At 42.7% G+C, this 22,198-nt stretch overlaps 1 protein-coding gene across 17 annotated transcripts in view; it reads right to left on the reverse strand.

The window, feature by feature from the left end:
• Positions 1–22,198, reverse strand: part of Rbms1 (RNA binding motif, single stranded interacting protein 1) — a 224,598-nt gene that overhangs the window by 75,077 nt on the left and 127,323 nt on the right. For 15 of the 17 annotated variants that reach the window (XM_063284115.1, XM_063284113.1, XM_063284114.1 and 12 more), the window contains one exon: positions 19,134–19,309. In XM_063284115.1, coding sequence (XP_063140185.1) covers positions 19,134–19,309 — 176 coding nt within the window. The remainder of the gene's footprint in view (positions 1–19,133; positions 19,310–22,198) is intronic. The other 2 variants (XM_039105393.2, XM_039105394.2) reach the window with 1 other exon arrangement.

Here is a 22,198-nt window from a genome sequence, read left to right on the forward strand (position 1 = left end):
CCTCAATCTTAATTTAAAGCTCATAGCTGAAAAAGAGGTTAAAATAAGCTGTAAAAACAATCAGATATTTTCCATTGTAGGGAGTATGAGTGAGTGTGTGTGTGTGTGTGTGTGTGTGTGTGTGTGTGTTTTAGAGAGAGACAGACAAACAGAATGATTGACTGACTATATCTAGGTTTTGACCCTTTGAGGAGAGAACAATGGCTGGCATAGTAATTGTCTCTAATGTTATTACTTAAAACAATGGTTTTATTATTGTTACTCAATTAAAGATCGTTATTCTATTACTGCTCTTAAAACACAGAAAGGGAACTATTATAAAATAAACTATGTGGCAAACGTTTTGTTAATAACAGACTGGATGCACCAATGTCGTCTCTTAAGGTATTTCAGAAAGCCGACCCACTCAAATTACTCTCTTTTAACAAGAGAAACAAAAATATTTTTAGTTGATGCTTCTCCTTAGTTTATTTACAGAAATAAAAATTGTAATGTGAAATTGAAATTCTAGTCAGAAGTTTCTATTCCTGTGAAGAAACACCAGGTCCAAAAGCAAGTTGGGGAGAAAAGGGATTACTTGGCTTACACTTCTACAGCATAGCGTGAGTGACTGACAAGAACTCAAACAGGGCAGGAACCTGGAGGCAAGAGTTGATGGACAGCCCATGAAAGGGTGCTGTTTACTAGGTTGCTCAGTTTGCTTTCTTATAGAACCAGGATTACCAGCCCAGTAATGACACCACCCACAATGGGCTCTGCCTTCCCCCATCCATCAGTAATTAAGAAAATGCCCTAAGCTGGTATTTTCTAACTGGAATAAATTTTCTCAACTGAGGTTCCTCCCTTTCAGATAATTCTAGCTTGTGTCAAGTTGACCTAATAAGACCTAATACTAGCCTGCATATGCCAATGTGTACATAAACATGTGACATAGACATAAAAGTACATGAAAGTGGGTATGCCTGTACATGTACATAGTCTCGATGAGCTTATTAAGGAATGGATAGGGAAAGATAAAACAAAGATCGAAAGAAATAATGACAAGGACTATAGGAAACTAAGACAAAGCCAAGGCAGGAACGTAATGGCTTGGATGGAAGTCTATTGTTTTAAATGTAAGATTTCTCATTTAGGACTCAAGCCCATGGATAGTGTTGCCCCAATTCAAGGGTCTTCTCTTGGGTTTGATGACAGTAACAGGAAAGCAACCTAACACATTGGCTCTGTGGGAACACCATGTGGTTGTGGACTAGGGAATTGTCTGAGAAAACCAGTCATCATGAATGGGTTTTTGTGACCTGACCTTCACAATGTGTGGCTCCAGGGCTGCCTCTGCAAACCCCACCTCCTAGAGCTCATAACCAGCTGGGGGTCAGCCAATCAGAAGCATGGTATTACTTCCTCTTCAACTCAGGTTATCTGGAGAGCAGACTTTACATCAACACAGAAGAAGGATCCATTCTTCCAATGTTGGATGACCTCATCACGTCAGCAACAGTACCTCATGTGTTAATTACAAATAAAAATAAAAAGAGAATATGCCTGGTCTGCCCCCACCATCCAAAAAGAAAAAAGAAAAAAAAAAAAGATTTCTCTCTGTGGAGGCTGAGTCTGAAGAGCTTGTTATCTAATGACTATCAATGAGGGCTGACCAAATACAGGAAAACGACCTAGAGACAAACTGTCTGCCTGACAGAAGCCTATTCCAAGCTGTTCTACGTACACACTGTTTTAAGATGACTGGTCCCATCAACGGCTTCCAAGGACAAGTGCTAACTGTAACCTGAATCATGGAGAAAGAAAATGAATTTCAGAGTATCCTGTTGCCCTGAAAACCAACAATAAGGTAAAACTTCAGAATCAGAAAGCCAGATTAATTAGTATCATGTATTTCTCGACAATACTGGAAGATCATCGAGTTAATGATGATTACTTGGGATTACTGCTTTGTGCAGGGGGCTTATCTAATAAAAAAACCAAAACCGAAACACACACACACACACACACACACACAGACACACACACACAGACACACACACACACACACACACACACAGACACACACACACACCCACCACCACCACCACCAGCAACAACAACAAAACAAAAACTAAACCAAAACAAAAATACCTTGAAATTAGTCAAGGTTCTAGTTCTGTAGAAAACACAGTAGCCATTTCTTTCTCCTTGGTTTTGATCAGAGCCAGAAGGAAGCTTTAACTGAGTAGCTTTAAACTGGCATGCTGAGTGTGGTGAGTTACTTGTGGTCCTACGAGTCGGGAAGGACTCTGAGGCCAAGTAGGGAGAATGTTCTGGAGAAGGTGAAGGTGCCAGTATGTGGTCACCTGATTGTTGTTTCCTGACCTCTGGTTCAGTTTGCTGATATCCCCAGTGTACAGCGGGCAGCTTAAAGCATCTGGTTCCTTACTTATTATTCTTTAATCTATTCAGTTACGGCTGGCTTGCTGTCTAACAAAAAGTGGTTGATGCTACAGAAATATACATAATGAGACAATAGTAAACAGATGAGAAAAACAGGATGAGGGAGAAAAATAAGTGTCACGGGGCAGGTCAAAGTAAGCCTTCCTTCACCAAGGTCTTTCCTAACACTGAGTAATCCATATTCATTCACAGCAGCTTAGCAGAGGAGGGAAGTTAATTGATTCTGTTTGGTCATCAAAATAATAATTCTATATAATTTGGGCTCTAAACTCACACCCCAATATTCTTAGTGATGTATACAGAGGCATTTTACTTCTTGATTAAAAATTATTTACTGATACTTGCATAGATGTACACATATCCAGCAAATTGTATACGATATGATTCTTTTTTTTAAAGATTTATTTATTTATTATGTATATGTACACTGTAGCTGTCTGCAGACACACCAGAAGAGGGCATCAGATCTCATTACAGATGGTTGTGAGCCACCGTGTGGTTGCTGGGATTTGAACTCAGGACCTCTGGAAGAGCAGGCAGTACTCTTAACCACTGAGCCATCTCTATAATATAATTCTTAATCTTGTGCTTATATGTGTTCAATGTCTGTAGGTGTGCAAGTGTGCAAACCTGTACATGTGTGTAGGCTGGAGGACAACCCTGAGTGTCCTTCTCAGGAACAGCATCTACCTCCTTTGAGGTGGGGTCTTTCAGTTGGCTAGACTGGGTAGCCAGCAAGTCCTAAGGACCTACCCATCTCCACCTTCTAGCAGTATGACTGGAAGGGCATGGCCATGCCAGGAGATTTTCATGTGGGTTCTGGAGACTGCACTCCCGCATGTAGTCAGATACTGACTGAACTATCTATCCCCCACTCAGCCATTTCACAGCACGGTATTAGAGGGTTAAGGTCCTAATACATGAGTGGACCAGGAAAGGGGAACCGTGAAGGCCAAGCATAGCTGGAGGCAGCTTAGTCTCTGCATGGGGTGGCTAAGGCAGGCTGCTTAGATGGTGACATAAGGAGAGTCTTAATGAGCAGATAAAGGAAGTCAGGGGTCAGGCAGACAGAGGTCTGGTGTGTGGATAAACACTAAGGAGTTCTCTGCTGCTGGCATGGGACAGTAAAGGAGGGGTCAGAAAACTCATGGGAAAAGGGCCAAGAGCAGGTAGGGTCTACAGTCATAGTAATATTTGTGAACGTCTCAGTGGAGAAAAACAAAAGGTGTGAAAAAGCCACAAGGTGTATGCCAAGGGTCTGGTTTGTCAGAACAGCATTCAGAACCAGGGCCAACCTGTACATTTTATGCACATGTGGACAGCAGTGGGATTCAGAGATTTCAGGCACATGCCCAGAGATGTTTATTCTTATGACTCATCTTGGTATAAAAACATGCAAAGACATGCTCAGACTGGGACAGGTCTCCAACTGTGACAAGGTGGCCCCAGCACGCCTAATACTGCACTTTTGGGATGTTTATAAATGACCGGCTACACCTGTGCAGAGGGAATGGCTGCTAATGTGCTACAGTTCAAGGTGCCTGGAGAAATGTCACCTTGCTTTTCTCCAATGACATTGAAACTCTGCTATGGACAAGGCTTACTGGTGGGGCCCATGCAGCAGCCCTGAGTCTAAGAGCAGCAAAGGTCGGCAAACCATTGCATACATCTATGGAGAGACTCAAGGGCAAGAACTCTTTGAAGAAGCACAGAAATCCTGGGAAACTCAGATGATTTACCATCAATGTAAGCAGGAAAGGTGGCGCTGCAACAACAGACACCACAGAAAGGCAACTGAGAAGAACTCCTTAGCACGTGCAGGATGAGCTACTTCCAGAAGAGGAATTCGAGCCCATGAGCAATTCCCAGGCTAGAACCAAGAACTCTGAACTGCAATTGTATTTACTTATTTTTTAAAATAAAAAAAAAATTCTTTTGAGCCCTAGTTAGAAAGTAACTCACTAGGTAGACCAGTTGCCCCTGAACGCAGAGATCCAGCTACCTTCTGCCTTCTAAGTGCTGGGATTGCAGGTGTGTGCCCCATGCCCAGGACAATTGTTACTTTTTTTTTTTTTTTTAAGGTAAGTAAAATACAAGTGGAATAAATCTCTGCAGCTAAAGCATGTCCTGGTTGGGTGGTTTCTTGCCTTCAATATTAAGAAGAAATGCAACGGAATGAGGCCGAAGTGAGAATGAGTAAAATCACACACCATACACACCAACTAGTGCTCACAAGTGTAGACACAGAGACATAGACACACATACACACAGGTAGACAGACAGACAGACCACACACACACACACACACACACACACACACACACACACACACACACACACACACACACAGGCACACACACGTTTTTTCTTTCACTGAAGACATCAATCAAGCTAAGAGCTGCTGCAGGTAAGTTTTGAATTATCTGCTGATTTTAATGATTACTGACAATTCGGTACCTGTTATGCATCTTCTCTTTTCTTTGACGAACCCTTAAGAGAAGGGATCAGAGTTCCTTTCCAGAGGAAAGGCCGGCCATCGGATACTTGAAATAGCACCAGTCTTCCCAAGGGAGCCACTCTGATAAGACTAATGACTTCTATACAAACTGACCAAAGATGACGACCAACCCACGTCCCTAATACTACAACTTCAGAACAAGTAGTCAGGGAGCACGGGAAATATTTATGTATACCTCTTCACCTCAAAAGGTCAAGGCTTCGGGCAAACAAATGCGCAGTAACACTGCACAGAAATAGATAGGAAGTCAAAGGTGAAGAGAAAGTAAAGCCAGGAGTCCATTATCCCCTCGATACAAGAACCAGATAGCAATTCCTTGGTCCTGCCAACACTGAATTTATCTCAACTTAGAATGTCATACGAGTCAAAATAAGAAGGAAATATTATGAAATGGAGTGTTCAATGGAGTAAAGTCCTGAGCCACAGTTTTGACTTTTCTCAGCTCTACAGACAGAAGGCACTTCCTCAGGGGAGTGGGTGGGTGGTGGATGAGTCTTTCCAGTGTCAATATCCCGTGTGCAATGCCAGTCAGATGACTGACTAGGGTCTGAGCCACATGCACATAGTTTCAGGGTTCGTGTGTAAAGCTGTGATGACTTTGGATCCCCCAGTGAAACCTACGCTCCCTAGAGTGATTATCAAAACAGGTTACTGTATCATCAACTCTGTCTTTCTATTACCTCTTAACCTTTCAACATGACAGATGGCAGGAGGAGCGAATACATGAAAGACACTGATGACCACATCTACACTGTGCTGCTTCATGTGCAGATACTGGACAAGCACGTTTCTTCCCATCTCTGGTAAATTTGAACTTAGGTATGAGTCACTAACTAGGAGAGTTTACTCTGCCTTAGTATTTTTTTTTTTTTCTTTCGGTGAGCTCAAGCCTGTGCATGTTCATTCATATAAAATGGCACCAACGACCTGCATACACATTACTCTCAAACAAACACCAGGCCAGAAGCAGGTACAACTGGTTGGCACAAATGCTCCCAGCATCCAGCGGCCAGTTGTATAACAGAGAACGGCCTGCCAGTTGAATCATGATGAAGTGACATCACGGGCTGGCATGGGTTCTACGCTTTAAGTGCTCCTGTCTGTCTTCTCTGTCTACCATGAAACCTGTGGACAGCTGCACTACTAGGAATTCAATGGGGTTCTCATTGTGTGACCTTCAAGATCAGCTTAATTTAAAAGTTTACTAAGAAAATAGAATTGGCAGTTGTCAATTGTTATATTGTAAAATTGCTTATGCATTTAATTGCTGAATCCCTGAAAGTTGTACAACCAAATGGAATAGAGGAGTAAGTCGGATAGTTTATACTGTCTATGTCACTCTATGGCAGCTGTCACCCAGGAGTCCTGATCTCAAATCTGGGAGTTGGTCTCACAGATAAGTTTATAAATATTGTTAAATCTCCACTTACAAACTATGACAAAACCACTACTTTTAAACATTTATGTGCGCTTCTGTTTAATATTTAATTTTACTGGAGGGCTTTTCTACTTAAAAATTACAACAACAATGACACCCCCACCCCATAACCTGGTTGAGATAGTGCTGTTACAGGCAGGAGGAGGCTTCGCCCCAAGGCTGAGTGGTACCTGCCATCTTTAGCAGTGAGCGCCTTCTGTAGTGGCCATCCAGTATAACCCAACACAATAGCAGCACAGTATAGTAGAGACATTGTCCTAGTGTCTAGTGTCCTCACAGAGTGGGAAGCTCTTCAGTGCATGGAGCTTCGAAGCTCTCACTTTATTCTTCATGAATCTGATTCTCATCCTGTTGACAAGCACTGGGTAGCTGAGAGAAGACATGAGTGTGCCCTTTGGAAAGAAGTGGAGGTGCAGCTACACTATACTTACGAGCAAGGGCTAAGCCAGGTTTCTGTTTCCTCAGGAAAGGAAAAGGGTCAAAGCCAAGTCCCGGTGGGTGTTTCAGAAGACAAAGAATTTTATTCTGACTTGGGCACATCCTATCCTGCTTTCTTAGTTGTAAACTTCCCAGGAAGCTTTAAAACAAAACCAAACTCAAAAAAAAAAAAAAAAATCAACTAATCACATGAGAGCAGAACACAAACCGAGTCCCCAAAATGTTTAAAGCCCTTTAACCCCTTTCGCCCTTGCAAGAATGAGTGCTGCAGACATTGATACCATTCTGGCTTTACAGGGGAGGAGCCATGGGTACATGGAATTGAACAATTTGCTCAAGCAAGGGGCATGGTCATGTGTCACTGCCCCTCTCTACAGTGACTCAGAAGCTAAAGGACAGAGTCTGGGCATGCAGAGTCTCACACTACCAAGAACTCCTTTCTTCTTCTTTCTTTAAAGGGTTGAAGGGGGCAGGTCAAACACAAAAGCCATCAGGAGGGTGTTGAATAATCCAATCAAGGGACAGACAGAGCCAACACTCCTTAACACAGCTATGTGATGGGTGTGAGCCCAACACAGTTTTAAATCAAAGCACAAATTCTTTAGTCTCAAAAACCTGAGCCAACATTAATTAGTACGTATTATAACAGTTAATTGTGCAGTATCAAATGTCAATTAAAGCTAATGAATAAAAAGAATGGTACGGGTAAAATCTTAAATAAAAATACAGTCCTCCCTATTACTGGTGAGCCACTGATCCCCAGAACACCCCCTCTGACACCACAGTCTGCAGTGGCTTAAGATCCTAGCATACAGTTGCCCTCTATGAAGGGGCAGTGATGACGTCATCATTTGTGGCCTAAATTTGGAGATGACCATAAACCCTGTTGGAGGAACCTTTATGTACAAACGTTTTAGCAGGCCTCATTTGCTTTGAGAACCAGAAGTGATTGCTTCCCCCTATCAACTTCAAAGGGTCAGCTACTGTGCCATAACAAAGTATTCTTTGTAGCTCTGGAAATCTAGAAGTGAGTGTAAACGGCCATGTTTTGACAAGCGGTCCCCTCCACGCGGAGGTACGCATTTAATAGAGATGGGCATATGCCACATCATAAGGAGAAATTTTGAAAGAGGCTGGTTTGGAGCCCGTAAGCAGTTTAGGCCGGGATGAATGAGGGAGCAAACAGCCAAGAGGAGGGACTCCACAGCCCTGGCAGAACCACACGGATGCCCAGAACTGTCTCGTGCTCCTTGTTAGCTCTTGGTATCCTACATATGCAACCGCATCCTCACTTCTCTCTCTGATCAGGCTCTTTGACTCTCAAAATTTTTCTCTCAAAACTCTACAGTTTGAAGCTGAATGATCCTAGTCAAGGAATCCGACAGGCATTTGTTACTCACAATAAATAAATAAATAAATAAATAAATAAATAAATAAATAAATAAATAAATAACCAAAAAAAAAAAAAACAACTTTCAAGGAGTTAATCCCTTGAAACTCTACTATGACATTTTGGTTTGGAGTTTTTGTTGGTTATTTTTGAGTCAGGTTTTGATGTGGGGCAGTCTTGGGGGTGTATTTGCTCTGTTACCCAGGTTGGCCTCAAACTTGTTCCAGTTCTGTGGCAGCCTCCCGAATTCCGGGATTACTGGCACGCACTACCAGGTCTGGCAGTAATTTTAAGAATGATTTCTGGAAAAACATACATTGATTGTCACTGGGCTCTCAGGTAGAGTTTCTAACACACCAAGTGGTCAGTGAGCAATGGTTCACGAACAGTTACTCCAAAGGACAACCATGATGTTTAATTCCTAGTCTCTTTCCTGCACTGAAGACTCACCCATGTGGGACTGGTGGCTGAATTCCTTTCATTTAGTGGCCACATACAAGTAAGTAAACAAACTCATAAAGAAGACATGCCCCCAATTTCAAATGTTTCCCTCACGGGTAAGCAAGCATCTCCAGCAACAATAGAAGTAAGTGTTTCCCTTTGGTGCCCATGTCTGTAGCGATAGCAAATTCCTTGTTCTAGGCTGCAATCTACCTTAGTCATGTTCCTCCTTGGATACACCCTCTAGTCCACATCAGGTCACAGGCAAGCCCTGAGGCAGTTTGTATCATCTCCCTTCTCTGTGAAGCACAAGATTTACCCCAGGGTTCAAGACCATCCACCACCTGTTCCCTACTCCCCAACAAATACAAGAAGAGAGCAGGTAGATAAGAAGGCATCCTCTTTAGTCATGGGCCTGCGCAGTGCACTCTATTACGAAGGCTCATGCAAAGGCTAACTTTTTTCATTTATTTTTGGTGACTTCTATCCTATGAGATCTTGGTAGCAGTGTATAGATCTACATTCGGTTCTACAGTATTCAGCCCCACCCCCACCCTCACCCTAAGCTAATGGGTCTTAGTGATGCTCCAACGAAATCACCACCGTAATGCTATAAATGTTTGCTAAGTTAGATACAAAGGAGATTCATCCTCTACCGCTGCTGAAGAGTGACTTGATCTGTTTTAATCAAACGTATTATGCGTTCACAGGAAAATTATAATGTTCCTACAAAGTCCATTATTTTCTAAGGCAGTGTCAGGATTTGTCAGACAATAATCCCTAAAAAGAATGTTTCTTTTTATCTAATTCTCCCAGGCATCGAGCAAATAGCATGACGTGCCCTTCTCTGTGCTGTGTAATCTCAGGGTGTTGCACATTAGCTAACCTTGAGCTGTGTGTGTTTCAGTGACTAGCTATGCACAAGGGGATTACTACTAGATGGCAGGAAAGAGAGATTCTGCCTCTATTCTCAGACCTCGTCTCGGAGATTTCGGTTCTGCTGGCTGTTTAAGTGAACTGAAGGCCTGTTTACTTTTTGCTTTTGTTTTGTTTTGTTCTGTTTTTTCTTTTTTTTTAAAGTCCTGCTAAATCTATCATGGCTGTTCCAGGGGCCTTCAGTAACGAGTCTCTGTGGGTTGTGGCAAACGGAAAAACACAGGGATGGATGGGAACAGGCAGCTCACAATGTATTCAGACACAGCCCTTAAGAGTATGGGCTTTGGAGTCAGACTCGTCAGAGTCCAAGCTCTGGATCAAGCATATTAACTGTAGGATACTGATCAATAAGAAAGAGGCCTCCTTCAACTTCCTCTTAAAATGCAGGCAGGATGAGTGAAAGGAGGAAACACTCTAAGGATTAAATAAGTCATTCTGCATACCAAATAGCAATTAGCAAGAATTAGATAAACCTTGGCAGCTAGGATCATTTAGGCATGTATATATAACACATGGATTTTCCACATATGTTTCCTCAAGTTTGTTTTTGATTGATACATAATAATTCAGCATATTTGTCAAGTGCCATGTGACGTTTAGTGTCTTCGCATTATAGAACGATCTACTGAGGGTAATTAGCATATCCTGCACCTTAAGCGTTCATCATGCCTTTGTGGTAGGAATGGGCAAATGAATATTTGAGAATATGTATTTTAAATACACCATACGGTCAACACCAGTCACCCCCACGTGCACTGAATCAGCTCCTAACGCTGCAGCTCTGCTCCTAGATAACACAACTACAACTCATGCCTCTCACCCTTGTGTGTTTATATGAAGTGGAGATGGAAAGGGTCAAGGGAAGGATCGCAAATCCCTGTAATTCACAGTAACTCAAATGGAAACTAAATAAAACCCTCCTAACTGCCAAGTGCAGGTTTTAAAGGCTTTCACTCCAGATAACAATACATTTACCTTTATATAATGGCTAAAGGCCTCCAAGGTGCTGCTACGGAAATATCAGGGTTCACATGAATAGGTGTACAGCAAAATCTGTCTATGCTCAGGGAGGAAAGGCTGAGTTTTCACACCTGGGTGGTTATGGTCATCTTGTTCAGGGATCCCCAGGTAAGTTTTGCCAAGGCTGATACTCAAGTTGGAGGCCTACCTGCCTGTGCAGTTTAGACATGGCAGGGGAAGATGGCTGGCTCTATTACACTAGGAAGTGCCCCCCCTCCCCTGGCCACTGCCACCACAGACAATTGGGAAAAGAAGAGTAGTACCCAAATGCTTACGAGGTGCTTGGCAGAAAATGGTATTTGAGGCTTCAGCGACTCAGGATGACACAGCAAGTCTGTGGGCTGCCACTATTTCTTTTTTTTTTTTTTTTTTTTTGGTTTTTTTTCCGGAGCTGGGGACCGAACCCAGGGCCTTGCGCTTCCTAGGTAAGCGCTCTACCACTGAGCTAAATCCCCAGCCCCGGGCTGCCACTATTTCTAAGTTGTGCTGCAGCGAGTGTTCAGATTTTAGGTCGCTTTAGCAGAGGGAGACAAGTCAGGTAGCCTGAAGACGCCCAGGCCCGGGCCATTTCAGTATGGTTTTCATCCGTGTTTGTACAAAGCAACAAGGACTAAATGCTGTGTTAACTTTAGAGAACTGCTTATATACTAAAAACAGTTCTAATTATAAAACCAAAGGCACTGTCAAAGTGGGAAACACGCCTTTGTACCTCCTGGGATCTTTCCCCCCAATACTACTGCTATTTCTGTGAACTCTCAAAGTCTTTAGATATGCTCTAAAGCGTTAACATTTCCAGAATTCTTCCACAGCAAAGACACGCATCTGATGTGATTTAAGAGCAAGGCTGACCCAAGACATGAGTGGGGGAAGAGTCAATGAACCACGGTGTTGTGTCTAAGATCTTAACTGTGCTTTGACTAGGAAAAAAAATTATGAAGATCATCTATTTTTCCCAGATTCAAATATGGCGTATGTTCAGGCCTTCAACTGCTGGGAATCTCACAGAAGTCTCACTGGCTGGGAGGACAAGAGTTAAGTTACAATTCTCCCTTAAGCTCCACTGGCATTTCTTCATAAGATGATAAGACAAAGTCAAGACAGCAGACAAGACGCTCACATACCCTGGCAGAGCCCCATGGTGTTATGTATTTTCCTATTACACTAAAGAGCGCAGTTCCAGAAACTGTTGTGATTTGCCTTCTTTTTCTCCTTCTTTTCTTTTTCTTTTTTTTGAGAATCTTCTACATAAATCTCTTGGGAAGCTAAAGACGACTGTCACAGGGCATATTTAACCAGAACTATTTTCCTAATAGTTTCTGTTTCTTTTATTCTTTTCCCCTTAAAGAAATCTAAGAAATGGAAATCCAAGAATTGGCTTTTCAGTAGAGTCTTGTAACATCTAAGTCTGAAAACACTAAGACATGTATGGTGACAATATGGTCATTTGTTTTTTAATTAATGGATGCTACAAAGCGGGGACTGAAGCAGAAACCTACTCATTTTGGAATAAAGCAATAGCCACACACTCTGAGGATAGAGGGGAGATGTTCTGGAGGAGAGTGTTTAAGAAATTCTCTAGTTAGAGGAGATGGAGATGGGGGAGGGTGGGGGAGGAGGTGGAGATGGGGGAGGGGGGGAGATGACTACACCAGGTTGTCTTCCTCATTAGCTTCCCTTGTCTCTAGACAAGTGGTTCTCAACCTTCCTAATGCTTCAACCCTTCAATGTTCTACTTCTAACAATCTAGTTCTAGATCCTCATGTTCTAGTGACTCCCTGTCTAAGTTAGGGTTTTACTGCTGTGAACAGACACCATGACCAAGGCAAGTTTTACAAAGGACAACACTTAGTTGGGGCTGGCTTACAGGTTCAGAGGTTCAGTCCATTATCATCAAGGTGGGAGCAGGGCAGCATCCAGGCAGGCATGGTGCAGGAGGAGCTGAGAGTTCTACATCTTCATCTGAAGGCTGCTAGCAGAATACTGACTTCCACGAAGCTAGGATGAGGGTCTCAAAGCCCACGCCCACAGTGACACACCTATTCCAACAAGGCCACACCTCCTAATAGTGCCAATCCCTGGGCCATCACAAACCATCACATCCCTCAACCATAAAAATCACTTTTGTTGCTACTTTGTAATTGTAGTTTTGCCACTGTTATGAATTATGTTGTGGATTATAATATCTGTGTTTTCAAATTATCTTAGGTGATGCCCCCCATTCCCCGTTGAGGGGTCACAACCCACAGGTTGAGAAACACTGTTTCAGACACTCAGTGCCACTTAAAACCTTCTGCATCTCAACCTTTTTAACTTTCTAATTCCATTTGTGTATGTATACATGCACACCTGCATACACATGTGTAAGTCTGTGTGCCTACACATGAGCACACATGTATGGAGGTCAGACAACAACTTTCAGGGGTAGGTGCTTTTCTATCACCATGTGAATTCCAGGGATCAAACTCTGGTGATCAGGCTTGTGGTAAATGCCTTTATCTAGTGACTTTTAAACAAATCAGTGCCTGACAAACCAGCAGTTTCAGAGCACTTTGGTTTACTGGTCTTATTTGTTGATCCCACAGGGAAAGCATGGTCACCATGGGAACACGGTGAGGTGCTGGAGCTTGGGTTCCAGGAGGGAGCCTTCAAAAGCTGGTGCCTTTCTGTGGTCTCTCAGCATGTCTCAAGCTTTCCCTGTACCAAGCGCTAGGCTCTTACAGTCATTTTCATTCAGGCTTAAAACCTGTGTTACCACTGGTAAGACCTACCTGTCCTACTCCTTCAGCCCTACGCCATAGCCCCTGGACATACTTTGCCATATCCCCTACAGTCTTAAGCCATAGCTGCTGGACATACCAGTCATGCTCCTTACTGCCCTATACCACAGCCCCTGGAATCCCTTCCACGGCTCTCACACATCCTCTTACACAGGAGCATCTGCTCCTCTAAGGAAGCCTCCCTCCTGGGCTCTGAGGGATCAATGATGGGAGAAAGGGGGAATGGAGGAATTGTGCTTTTCCTCCCCTCCAACATGAAGTAAGTCCTCTGTGAAGAATCAGCTCCAAAACTTCTAGCTTCTGGTCAAAGGTATAGATACATGTTCCTACCAGTGTCTCCTCCTCTTTCTCTGTACTCACGAAAAAATGCAGAACACCCAGCTGCGCACCAATAAACCTCCATTTCCTTCTTCCTCTGTGTATTCTCAACAGCCAGCATCCTCATATGTCCGGGGCTCTTCTTGGAGCCTGAGGGGCACCAGCCGTCATCCTTCCTGACATGTTCTGTGTCATCTGAGGCCCAAATGTCATCTCGTTCCTGGAAGCTACTCCATGCCCTCACATTGTGCTAACCTGGGCATCTTCCGGTTTTCTCACAAAGCACCACAGGAAGGAAAAACAGTTCCCTTAACTCTTCTTTCTCAAACGATGGGTGGCCGTCTCTGTCTACTTACTTCTCTTGGCCTGTCTTGCCTTTCCAATTCTACTTCAAAGAACTGTAATGTACTCAAAATAACCAGGGAAACTTGCAGAGAACAGGAAACAGAGAGAGAGAGAAAGAGAGAGAGAGAGAGAGAGAGAGAGAGAGAGAGTGAGAGAGAGAGAGAGAGAGAGAGAGAGAGAGAGAGAGAGAGAGAGAATGAATCCAAACACAATGGGGATTAAGATCAGTGAAAGTGGTTTTATGTCAAGGACAGCCCTTTTAATTAGTAACTGTCTGGCAAATCAGAAGATAGATACAGTTCCACACTTAGGTGAAACACGCTGTTTTATCCCATTTTACCCCATCTGAAACAAAACTAACGTGCCACCAAACGAAGGAAAGAGGTAGATAGGTTTAGAAAGACGAGATGCAAAGTTGGTGAGTAGGAACCCTTTAGAAAATCCACAGAATGCCCTTCTGCTCAAACAGCTCGTGGACACAGTGAGCTCTCTGGATCTTGCAATGGACAGAGGAGCTGCAGCAGCCTCTCAGCCAGCTGGCCTGGGTTCCTACAGGAAGTCAGGATGCTCTGTGGAACGAACTGTGCACACAAATACTGTGTGTATTTATTTGTTTACTTGGCTTGAGACAATCTCACATAGGGACCGGCTACCATCCGTACTTCAAATACAGTCTGCAAGTCTTCGAAATCAACGTTTGGACAAAGTGGAAAATTTCCCATGTCGTAGTAAAAGTAATGAGCAGGAAGGATGAGGAGGGTTGCGTGACCCTGAAAAGTACCCCTTCTAAAGTACCCCAAAAAGCCTGAAGGAAGAGGAGGCTCAGGTTGTGTTTGTGCAAACCTCTTCCTTTGATTTATACAGCTTTCAAAATTAGAATCTGGTGGGGTTCTTTTCTGTTTTTTTTTTTTTTGTTGTTGTTGTTGTTGTTTTTATCTATGAATGCAAGATTACATATAATTAAATATTTCTCTAACAGGATTCACACAAAGAAGAAGGATTAATGTTTTCTTGGTACTCCAGGGACCGGATCACCAACCAGTCTTCCTGCTACAAGTTCTTTTGCTACTCCAAAGAGCACAAACTATGAAGTGGGCCAAAATCTAAAACATTTTTGGCACACTGACGTTGACAGAGTAGAAAATCCTACATCTAACTGTATGTGGTAGGTCATAGCAAAAATGCGGGCACACCGAAAATGTATGAAGTTATATGTTTATAGGAAACATAACTAAATTTTGTGTATAGACCTGGATCTCTTCCCTGGAATATCTGATTGTACTTACAAAAATATTTCAAAAGCCTGAAACACAAATTACTTCTTGTCTCAAGCACATTAATAGAGGATAAATAACCCAGATTTCATGTGTTTGATAACAACCTTGGACTGACAGCACTGTTTAACCTACTTTGCTGGCTATGACTGAAACACCAGATATTTGCCTAGCCCTGTGGCAGTAGATGACACGGCCCTGACTATCAGTGCTTTTATAAGCTGGGTGAGAAATCTGCAGAGATAAGACATTTAGCATGAGGCATCCTGTTAAATAACAGGCATGCAGGCAACAGGATGGCATGGGAGTAAAATACCGACCATTAGCAATACACCGTAATAAAGAAGGTTTCATTGTTAGCATGGTCCAAGCATGAAGGAGGCAGGAAGACTTGGCCATGGCCTCACTGAATTGAGGGGGGGAAACAGTGAGCTATTTTAGGTCAGATGGGAATCAGTGGAAATGTTCTTTCTGGTCACACCACAGGGAGCAAGGAAGGAAATGACCAAAGCTACCCAGTGAGAAGGAAGGACTGACTTGAAGACCAAGGGACAATGGGAGGTCATCGGGAACAATGCCAAAGCTTTGCAGAGCAGCAAATCAATTGGACAGGTCACAGTGAATGAACCAGGGACTCAAAGAAGATACTGGAATGGAAAATGTGTACTAAGTAGGAAAGCGTGGCACACTGCCCTAAGAGAGTAATGGCAAAGCGCACAGAAATGAAGGGGTCAAGAGCCAAACCTTAAACAAGAGAGATGGGTAACAATGGCAACATGACCCAGAAGAGAAGGGCCGGGCACAGCAGCTGAGAACCCGGATGGTGAGGAGGCAAGATGCAGAAGCAAGGAGAGCTCCTGGTAGTTTATGAATACAGCTCAGAACTAGGAAGGAAAGAACTACTTTATTGATTTATGATTACATATATAGACATGTGCATATATATATATATGTGTGTGTATATATGTATGTATATGTAAGGAAGGAACTACTTTATTGATTTATGATTACATATATAGACATGTGCATATATGTGTGTGTATATATGTATGTATATGTAAGGAAAGAACTACTTTATTGATTTCTGATATGTGTGTGTGTGTGTGTGTATGTTTAAGGAAAGAACTACTTTATTGATTTCTGATATGTGTGTGTATATGTATGTATGTATGTATATGTAAGGAAAGAACTACTTTATTGATTTCTGATGTGTGTGTGTGTGTATGTATGTATGTATATGTAAGGAAAGAACTACTTTATTGATTTCTGATATACATGTGTCTATATGTACATGTATATTTATATATATGCCCAAACATATCCGATTGGTTTGGTTTCAGAAAATGGGAAGAATTAACGCTGTACGTGGCCTGAGTGTAACAGAGTGGTCCCTTCTGCTACCCCAACCACTTTATCTCCTAAACACGCTGGGTGTCTACGTCAATGTAGTATTTTTGAGTAGATGGGTGCATAGAAATGGAGAAAACCTGCAGCAGTCTGGAACAGTTCAGTGTCCTCTATTTCCATCCACAGGTCACAATTTAGAGGTTCCCCACAGCTCTCCGGCATCTTTCCTAAAGTACTCATCACACTTGCTTTTAAGCTCCATGCGCATTTTGTATGGAACAAGTATTCTTGGCATCCTCTTCCATGTCTCAGACAACTAGAGCAGATCCAAGCTTCAGAAGAAGCAAATCGGTGATTTCAACTGTTGCTGCCTCCCCCCCCCCCCCAGCTCATCTTACAATCAGTGTTAAGTTTTCACTTCTAAGATGCTCCCCCCACCCCATTCCAGAGGTAGGGGTTTATCTACCCTTGCTGCTATGCTGCCTATGCTCCAAGGACTTCCTAGGTCCTAGAGTAAGTCACTTCCCTAAAGCTCACATTGCTTCCAAGTCACAACTAGCTATTCTGTATCAGAAACAAATCAGAGCACAAATGCCCCTTTATGCAATTCCTGTGAGAAGTCGAATGAGGCTGGCTACAGGTTGTGAGGCACCATCTCCTAGCGGGACTGTGCTTTGCCTCCCAAGATACAGCTCCCAGAATGATCACCAGCATTTAACACTCAACCTGGGATCCTGCAAGAGCCTTCATTTTAAGTGACAAGACAGGGCGAGGATGGCTGAGTTGCTGCCACTAATAACAACAGTGCAGAATAATGGTTACACATGTTCAGAAAACCCACACATTCTGAAGAGACTTTTAGGTCTAGGAATAATGATAATGCATCCTTCTATTATTGTTAGAAAACGATTTGGTTCAATTAAAAAAAAAAACACATTGGCCCTATTTTCTAAGCACTTTTCCTGTTTATAAAGCATGGCGTGTGTCTCTTTGTTTATGGCTCCAGTCTCCTTGACACTAACTCTTATATAAAACCAGCTGAGGAAGAGTCTCCTGAAATCCTCTCTTCTTAGACCTCAAGACTGAGATTTGCTTTATCTCCTTGTTCCTACAGTGTAGGTTTGGCACTCAATCTACCTGGAATTACGCTGCAGAACCATCAGAAGATGCCAATGAAAGGCCAGAAGCAGACAAGATAGCAAAGACCTTGCTGTGGTCTTAATGGCTGCAGCAGAGCAGGGCAGAGTTCCCGCGGTCTCCAGCCAGAGTTGGCAACTGCCCAAGAGCTGGACTTCCTTTCAGATCAGACCCCAGTGTGGGATGTGGTTTCACTGTCCCAGAGTCCAGGAGGATTGAGCAGAAAGGATGATAAAGAAAAGGCATGAGAAGCTGAGCATGACAGGAATGGCCTTTTACACATTCATAGCCTACAGAGCCTAGAGGAACACCACCCACTGCCCCATCCTGCTACTCAAAACAAGGCCAACCGAGGCCAGATGTTAGCTTTAGCCGGAGTTTGCAAATGCTGCTCCTCAGTTAGGAATTATTTTTTCCCCTAAAAAAAAAAATGAGTAATGAATCTGAGCTTTACTCAGAGTAAGAGAAATGAGATGCTGTCAAGCAAGTCATTTTGAAGGGAAGAGGTAACATTCTCTAGCAGAAGGCTCAATGCAGTTATGCAAAATTTCCTTTTATAAAAGACCATTAGTGTCCCAGGGTAAATACAAAGTGCTGTTATGTGTAAGCATTTACTACTCTATGTGATTTGATGTTTCTACTCTTTCCCCAATGATCTTTGCTCTCAAAGGTAGTTCTGGCTCCTTAGTTTAAATTAGAACTCGGTTACTTAGCTGCCATAATGTAACTGCAAGGGAATAACGCATTTATATTCTATCCATCAACATTAGTATGAAATGCAAATTTACTATGGAACCTGATGCCCATGCATCCTTCTCTTAAGATGCAGGAAGTGGAGGCGTTCTTATTTCCAATGAGGAAAGAGCGCACGATCGATCTGCACCTCGGAGCTCCTGGTGCTTGTGAAACCAGAGGGACACCACCCCAGCAGGAACCAAGAATTTACACACACTCAAGATGCGCTTAGCTTGATAATTACATTTCTGACAAATAATGTCAGCTGGTTTCTCCTATGGGACTGAGTGGCTCCTCTGAAAGATAAGTACTCTTAAAGAGGATCTAGCCATCGATTTTTCTTAAATTCATATTTTATTTCTCAAATGTCAAATGAAGAAAATGCAAATCTCACTTGTATGCAGACATTCTAGCAGCACATGCGATTACTAAGAAAGTGACCAAGAGTTGCATGCCTAGGGTCTTCTATATCTTCATATATATTTATCTTATGCACCTCTCCTCTAACACAGCCTACATCCTCTATGGCTATGATCCAGAAGTCTCAGTAGCTAAGGCTCAGAGCAATTATACTCACGGTTGACAGAGCTTCACCAGGTCTTGATCAGTGGTGTTGGGGGGCAGGCCTCGGATGTAGAGGTTCGTCTTACTCAGCTGATCCCATCCTGAGTTGCTACTGCTGCTACTGTTGTTATTACTGCTGGTGGTGCTGGGACTGGGAGGGGCCATGGGGTGCGCTGGGACCAGAGACTGCTGCAAAACAAAACCCAGGGAGTGTAAGGAATTAAGCACCACTCAGAGGCTATGTGAGCTACAAAATAAAATGAAGACACCAAAAATTAAAAACAGATTATCCTGAACTACTGTGATATAAAATTTAACTTACAGGTGAACAAGTATTTATTCATGTTAAGATAAAAAAACAAAACAAAACAAAAAAACTCCCTCAACATAAAATAAAAGAATTTTACTCAGCAAAATCTGAAATGTGGATGAATTTATGGATAATCAATTTAGTCACACACTTTAAGGAACACATCTCCTGAGACTCAAGATTAACTTGCATGAGGTCACATGATACTGTCATCTTAATATACAGTAATTTAGAAATCACTAGGCTTTTGAAAAGCCTTCAGATTCTGAAGAATATTTGATTGAGAGTAGCTGATTATTTAGAGTGCTCTTTAAAAGGAGACTACTCTAATATTTAAGAAAGTTAGAGCTTCACCCAGAGCCTCATACCCCTAAAGCTAGATCTGTGGCTTCATGGAGACATCTGGAGAGATTCACCACACACTGCTTCACTCTGGCTAACCTTGTGAAATTTAACCCCTGTGAGAATGCTGTGGCAGTTGGAAACCTTCCCAAGAGGGCATCTTGTAAAGCCTGCAGCTAAGGGTTTCTCAGGCTCTCCAGTCAGCAGCCACCTAGGAAGAATGTCTGAAGTACGAATACCAGATACTGCTGCTCTGTGAGCAATCTGGTGGAAGGAAACCACAGCTCTCTGACCCTAGGCCCCACACAGGACTTTTGAGGAAGTTAAAGGGCTCAGCCCGACAACAGTGAGGAGAACCCAAACTGTCCTCACAGCCAATGTGCAGCGGGGGCAGGGAGTATTCTCCTTCACATGTTCTCAGTAATAAACATATTAAACCAAGAATATTCTGAACATACAGAAACCTAAATACCTACTAGACACTCAACAAAGATTTCATATATTGGTGCCAGGCATTTACCACTACAGACAAAAATATACGGCATATAGAAGAAAAATTAAACTTCACAGCAGAAAATATGAACATTCGACATATACAACTCTTATTTATCTTGCCAGAAATTTTGGATGCCCACTGTTGATGTTGTGGTCTGTGCCTAGCTTCTGCCATGGGCATGCTAATTCCACAACATCTTTACAAGCAGAGAACTCAGTAACTCTTTCTTCTGGTCCTTTACCTTCCTCCCTCTGTTCAGGGCCCCTGCTAAGTTGTTACTCAAATACTACTTCATCTAACCAGACTCTTTCAGGAGAGTACCTGGAAACAATGAACAAAGGGTGAGGAAATTCTACTTACTAAGAGCTGAACTTGAACTAGGAATATTGGTATTGCTTAATCTAAAACCAAACTGCCCTGCCTGAGATTCCTATCCTTCCAACCCATGATTCATAGCTTTCAGGAACAGGTAAACTCACATGCTGTGTCTACACTCTATGGACTAAAGGCACTGGTTTCTAGGTTTAAATTCACTTGGTTCCGTCCCCTGCTCTGCCACTGATGTCAGGCAAAGGTTTGCTTTTCTTCTCTCAAGTCTCTCAGTATCTCCATTTATTCATCCTCTCTTCTTATAGTTAAACTGAAATACTAGATAGGTACACCCAGTAGCCCCCATCTCCCAAGCCTCCTACTGACTGAGAACTAGTAACCATAGACAGACGTAGGTAAGACCACATGTTCTTTTGAATGTCAAACGATCAGTGCCCAAGATACTATCCCAGAGCACAAGGCAATTGGTATTATTGACAAGATAGAAGATGCTGGTTACTGAACAACACCAGGGAAGAAGGGCTAGGCCGTAGTCAGAGGTAGAACATTTGCCTAACATGGAGAGTCTTGGGTAAAATAATTATATGTCACACCAGGGATGACAACCAGGTAAGTAGAAAAGGGCTGTGGTTTGGAGCCCTCATAGTTCCCAGTAACCTTGTAAGAACACAACAGGGACAAGTGATGGGCCAGCAGACTTTCTAAACACTGAATTTCAATCAAAGTCTGGGTCCACACTAGCCCTGATCTTATCTGGTTTTGATGCGGCGGGGGGGGGGGGTGTTGGGTGTAGACTTTTTCTGATTAGAAGAAACATATGGGTTATCATTAATTTGGGGACTATTTGGAATTAAAAATAGACTCTATTTATTTATATATTGTTGATGGAAAATACCCATGATTTGTACTTCTAAATTTATAAGTGATTTACAGTAAGATGCTTGAGAATCATCCATATTTACATAGTAACAATAGTTTCCCACGGAGGGAAGCAGGTGGGGAACCCGGGTCTTCCTGTCGGGCTGCATATTAGGGTACAGGACCTCCTAGAGTTCAAGTTCTAGGGAGGGGAAAAGAGGGTCCCAAATTCACACGAGGACCTCAAGGATGAACTCCTCTACAATACAAAGTTCAAGTTAAATTTTACCTAAATAACAAGGCTTCCCAGAACAGAGAAAGGTGCCTGAGAGAGAACTAAAGATTTCAGTTGGAAAAAAAAAAGGGTATAGAAAATTTTAGATTAAAGATTAACTTTTTAGAACTCACCAAGTCTGAGCTGAGAATACGTGCACAAGATTCTGTGTTCAGCGACTCCCCCACCCCAGGTCACTGCATCTAAAAACGTAACCCCTGCACGTCTAAGGACAAAAATCTCAAAACAATAGAGACTTCACCCCTACACACCCAGAAAGGATTGGTAATGGTCTAAACTGGCTAAGCACTAAGCTTAAATGGTGTCAACTTGCTAAGTGCTGCACGCTCTGTGTGCCCTGTGTCCTGCTTTCTGCCTCACTCAATAAACAGGTACAGCACTGTACTCTCATGGTGTGGATTAGGAAACTGTCTTAGGAGCACTTAAGGACTGTGCAATGATGACACA

This window comes from Rattus norvegicus, chromosome 3, assembly GCF_036323735.1.
Source record: "Rattus norvegicus strain BN/NHsdMcwi chromosome 3, GRCr8, whole genome shotgun sequence".
NCBI classification, from domain to species: Eukaryota; Metazoa; Chordata; class Mammalia; order Rodentia; family Muridae; genus Rattus; species Rattus norvegicus.